The 5,847-nt window shown below is 42.1% G+C and overlaps 1 protein-coding gene across 1 annotated transcript; it reads right to left on the bottom strand.

Moving 5' to 3' along the window:
- Positions 1 to 1,649: 1,649 nt before the first annotated feature.
- On the bottom strand, positions 1,650 to 3,010 carry LOC116054867 (trace amine-associated receptor 13c-like). The gene is made up of 2 exons (XM_031306585.2): positions 2,830 to 3,010; positions 1,650 to 2,468 (listed from the first exon to the last, which is right to left on the bottom strand). The coding sequence occupies exons 1-2, from the start codon at positions 3,003 to 3,005 to the stop codon at positions 1,652 to 1,654; spliced, it is 993 nt and encodes a 330-aa protein (XP_031162445.2). The 5' UTR covers positions 3,006 to 3,010; the 3' UTR covers positions 1,650 to 1,651.
- Positions 3,011 to 5,847: the final 2,837 nt, after the last annotated feature.

The following is a 5,847-nucleotide window of genomic DNA, read 5'->3' as shown; positions in this document are numbered from 1 at the left end:
ACGGGACACTGTTGTTTTTCTGTTGTTGATGTTTTTAAATGAAGTCCTGCTGCTTTAACAGAGTGGTCCATTTAAATGAACGAGAGGGCTGTGTTTTCTACAGACTAAACGCTGCTTCACACCTCAGAAACGGTCATCACTTAGTGAGATTTTGGGACAAATGGAAAATAGCCTTTAACCCCCCCAGTGGCCATGAAGAGTATCTGGTTGTGTCTCTGACTCTGATCAATGCCCTGCAGGCTTGAAAACCTTAGAGACACGGTCAACAAATGGGTCTTTGTCTATCTGGATGATGCAGAGGTCCCTGGCTGGTTTTACTTTCTACACAAAATTCATCTGCTATTACATATCTGTTGCTGCTCCACTCCATCACCCCCCCACCCACCCCCAATATCACCTGTAGATAATCCTGTCTTCTCAAATAATCTGTTGTTCAACTTGTTGCCAAAAATAGTGTTTTATATACTACTGTCATAGAGACAAGAGATGTTATACAGGGATCAAATATGAATGACACTAAACTGAAATGATTAATACAACTTGGTGAAGGGGCCAGGATCTTATTATACTGACAGTTTGATGTCAAACACATTTACTGTTCAGAAGTGATGTTTTTCTATACTTGATGGGAAAGTGTGGTTGGTCAGGGGCATCTATTTTATTAAATGGACACTAACTACTTGGATGATGCTCTCACCAATATAGTGACATGAACACACAGCTTTAGGAGCTCTTTTGTTGTGTTGGGATGACATTTTTCCTATCACAAAGAAAAAATACTCTTTATACATGTCATGCATATGTAAATATGTGATTACTTAAAAAGCAGTATATGGTGCTTATGACTCTCTTTAAATACAGCAGCATCAAAGAGACAAAATACACAACAAGATAAAGCTGAAGGACAGGCCTTTCATTTGTTGATTATACACAATTTAGACTTAAAGACAGGAAAGGATATTTTCACGTTCTGTATACAACAACTGATCAGTGAACAGCAGGAACATTTTCATTCCTTTTTTCCTCAGACCGAGTCTGATGTCAGTCTACAGCATGTTGGTCTCAGAGGAGCCAGGCTGCAGCATCTCAGTCTAAAACAAGGCATAGATCACAGGGTTTAGACAAGAGTTACAATAATACAGATGGACTGAAAATGATGCAGGTGAAGCAACTATCAAGTTGTCAGTGATGAGTTAAAGCAGTAAAACAAGGCATAGATCATCAATTAATGTTATACAGGGATCAAATATGAATGACACTGGACTGAAATGATTAGAACAACCTTTCTTCCTAAACTCAAAGGGAACATGATGTTTTTACATACTTCTTTCTGTCTCAGTCAAACAGCAGCCCAGCAGGCTGTGAGTTCTATTAGCAACTAAATGGTTTACAGCACCAAACAGAGAGACATAAATACACAGCTTTAGTAGCTCTTTTGTTGTTGGGTTGAAATGTTCCCTATCACAAAGAAAAAAAGGTTCCCTAGTAAAAAAAACACAAGATAAAGCTGAAGGACAGGCCTTTCATTTGTTGATCATACACAATTTAGACTTAAAGACAGGAAAGCATATCTTCACTTTCTGTATTCTGTACTCACTGAACAGCAGGAACATATTCATTCATTTATCCTTAGAGTCTGATCTCAGTCTCTCTACAGCATGTTGGTCTCACAGGAGCCAGGCTGCAGGATCTGAAGAGTAATAATGAGTTTAACTGCTTTTCTAAACCAGGGGTAAAACAAGGCATAGATCACAGGGTTTAGACAAGAGTTACAATAGAACACAAAGAGACCATAGGATACAGATGAAGCACTGACCAAGCTGTCACCTGCAAGAGAGACAGAGTAATATGGGCAGAAACACATTAGAAACACAACTACAAGAACACCAAGATTCCTGGCTGCTTTCAGCTCTGATTTCTTTGCCTTTGGAGTCACTGAAAGCTGGAGTGTGACAGCTGTAATGTGAGAGCGCATGACACGAGCCTGAGACACAGCCACGGCAAATACTCTCAGATACAGAGCTATGATGAGAATAACTGGAACAATAAAGGTCAAAACAAGATCAATAGTCACTGATATATTGTCAATGACAATCACACATTCTCCGTAGCAGGAATTATACCTCCCCGGTTGAGTCAGATTATCCTTTAAATAGAGAAAGTTGTAGGAAACAGAATAGAGCCAACACAGACAAACACAGAGTTTAACTCTGTTCACAGTGATTCTGGTGGTGTAATGCAGAGGGTCACAAATAGCCACATAACGGTCAACTGATATGAGCACCATGTCACCTACTGAGGATACGGAAATGATGCCTGAAATATAATTAAACATAGTACAAACAAGGTCACCAAGAAACCAGCAGGATGTGTTTCTGAATATTTCTCCCGGCATCAACACGAGGCCCACTAGAAAGTCTGAGACAGCCAGAGAGAGGAGGAGGATGTTGGTGGGTGTGTGGAGCTGCCTGAAGGAAAAGAGAAAAGCACCATTACACCAACAAGTCCTCATATCTATGTGACAAACAAACATTTTATGTTAGTTCTTTCTGAAATAATGGAAACAATCATTCCAGAAACACTATTATTTTACTAGTATTTTCCCGACCTGTCATAGAAACAGGCCTTATTCTGAGCAGTCAGTTTGATTATCACAGTATGAGAAGAACAGGTCTTACATTATAATAACATCATCAATATCTCCCCCAAGCATCCCACTAAGCCATGACATTAAGACATCAAGTCAGCATGAACAATACCAGGACCCTGAAACTGACACAAAGTCTTCATAATATCTAAAACTACAATTGTTGAGACAATCATCTTTGCCTAAAGTGGGAGACTGAGATGATGACGAGCAGGTTGAGAGCTACAGTGAGCAGAGAGATGGAATAGAGCAAAGTGTGAATGAGCATCACTTCAAACCGAGGAGGTGTCAGCTTCCTGCAGGAGGTGTTGAAGAGTTGTGGAAAGCAGAGCTCTGCTCCGTCCTGTGTCTCCGTCATCAGTGGGAGGATGAGAGACCTCAGCTCTCTGCTTCAACCTCTGTCCTCCAACTGATTTATCACTTTCTACCCTCGTCTCCACCCCTCCCTTTCTCTCTCTCAGTCTCTGTTGGACACTGATCTCCTTTTCTTTTTTTACATATCACGACGTCATCTTCTACACTTTCTCTGTTAGTCCACAAGCCTTTCAATAATATTTTTTACTCTCAATCCTCTGGTGTTCTGCCTTTCTGTCAATCTTCTGTCACCCCCAGATTCCAGACTTCCAGATCTCGACCCAGCTGAACACATGCAACAGCATGGCCTGGAGCAGGTATAAGCACTTTAATCTTTAGACAATTGGTCAACAGGTCAGTGACTCAGTTTGTTTCAAGCTTACCAAATCCTTAAGTCTTCAACAGCTTCCTCGTTGTCTTTTATGGCGTCATGTTTATGTCATATCTCCCGAGCGTGATAAAACATGCTCATGAGCAAATAATATAATTTCAACAATCGAGAGTTGTTCAGGCAGCTGTGAGCGTGAAACCAAACATAGGGAGAGGGAAAGAATGGCCCCTTTGAGTGTAAAACCAAGCATCACACACACAGAGCAGCCACCATGTGCCCCTGACTGTCTGCTTTGCGTGCTCTTGAGGACAGACACGCTCTCGCAGGTTAACTCTCCTCTCAAAGTTGATTTCTACTCGCTCTAATGAAACTGACTTTTGACATTGTGGAGGCAGATACCAACGGAGGCACTGGCCCTGACCGTAATAAATACCTGGAATACATCAGATTACAGTGGTTTACTTTTCATAGCTATATGTGTACGTATGGTTCATGATAACAGGGTGTCTGGTTTGAACTTGCTAGGCCATCTCAATGTCTCGACAGCTACCTCAGTAGTGTTTTTCTGTCTTAGTCTGGCCCTCTGTTCCTGCCACTACCCCCAGGCCCATGCACTTCATTTTTTTATTTTTTTTTTAAGATTATTCTTTTGGGCATTTTCAGCCTTTATTTTTACAGGACAGCTGAAGACATGAAAGGGGAGAGAGAGGGGGGAATGACATACAGCAAAGTATGTGGCCAGTGCCTCGGATAACCTACTGAAGGAGACTGTCGTGTGATTAACGTGTGGATTGACTACACCGTCGCCAGTGTACATCCTAGTTGATAAGTACGCCGCCACACCTAGCCAGTCGCCAGACGACGTTGTATATCTTTGTTTTTAGCTGTAACGTTATGTCTTTTTCTGTGTTAAAAGCAACACAAAGCCAGACTCAAATTCCCTTGTGTTTACACTTACTTGGCCAATAAAAGCAGTTTCTGATAAAAATCAGAAATATACTATAAGTTCTTTATTTATTAAACGTACAATATGTAACTTTCTGCTGCTAGGGGTCTCTCAACCAAAACAATGGATTGTAAACACAGACGTTTGATGACGTTGGGAAGTTGCGTGGAATTATGGGAGTTTTTATTGCTAAACACTATTGTTGATTAGGATGCATCTGTTCACGGACGAGTTTACCTATTCAAGTTTATTCATGTTATGTTTAGTAACGTGTGTCATGCCAATAAAATAGCTGCAGTTTACGTTTTTCTTGATTCAATCTGTATTGGTAGCTAGCTAGCTGACCAGTTAGCTAGTGAGCCAGGGCTAACGTTAGCTGGTTTTAGCTGCTGGCTAATGATTAGCCAGCTAATCATTAGCCAGCAGCTAAAACCACATTATCATAGGGTGACCTGACGTCCCCGGTTTCGGTGGCCTGTCCCCAGCTGGAGCTGTCCCCGGAAATATTCCCGGTTTTCACTGTGACTGACAGACCCGAAATTAGAATTAAATAGTCGTGCACCCTACACGCACAGGCTCAAGACAGCCAGAGCAAGCCTCAGAGCTCCGAGATGTTCTAGAATGCCCATTTTACGATGCTAAAATTACTGTTTATTTACATGGAGTCTGGTGGGTTTAGCGAACGCAATTTCGCTGACTTTTTTAGGTTTAAAAAAAAGGATCTTACTCTTTAACAGAAAGGTCGACCTCCTTAGAAATCCTTTCCATAATGTTGTCAGACATTTAGAATATTAATCTGAGCCTGTCAGTGGCAAAACGAGCACTTTATGAACGTAAATACAAGCTGGACAATTGACGTCCTATTAACTTACATTGTAGCTTGTTTCACCGTTGCCGACTGCAGCGATCTCGTTTAATACTCATCCCAGTCTCACGGCAGTTTGTGTAAATGTCACATTATTTTTAATCTATTGAAACATGTTCACGGGGACATTTTTCTCGTTTTTTACGTGGTGGCCAGCACGAAATACCCTACGGGGAAAGGACGCCTCACATGCCGGGAGATGGCCGCGGGGGGCAGCCGCGGGGAACGGCCGCTGGGGACGCGCCACAATAACGGGATGGTGGAGTTTGGGATTAGGAAAAACACTATAGGGATAGGGCGCCTCACACGGCGGGAGACGGCCGTGGGGGACGCGCGACAATAACGGGACGGCTGTGATTAGGAAGACTATGGTTAACAAAACGCAACACGCGGGACGCGATCCCCACTAGCCCGGGTGAAAGTCCTGTATTGTTTGACCCATCCACCACCCCGACCAACCTCCCTACGCGGATTTTCAGCTTTTCATACTACTCCCTACCGTATTCGTACTGTGATCACGTAATATGCTTCCTATTAAAATACTTTACATTTTCGTGCTGGCCACCACGAAAAAAAAATGACAAAAACGTCCCCGTGAACATGAATCAATAGATTAAATAATGTGACCATTTCACAAACTGCTGTGAGACCGGGCTGTAATACTGGACCAATGTCAAAGGAAAATATTTCCTCAATAGTTTTAA

The sequence above is a fragment of the Sander lucioperca genome, chromosome 8 (assembly GCF_008315115.2).
Source record: "Sander lucioperca isolate FBNREF2018 chromosome 8, SLUC_FBN_1.2, whole genome shotgun sequence".
NCBI lineage: Eukaryota > Metazoa > Chordata > Actinopteri > Perciformes > Percidae > Sander > Sander lucioperca.
The sequence above is the reverse complement of the archived record's forward strand: the minus strand, read 5'-3'. Positions and strand labels throughout refer to the sequence as shown.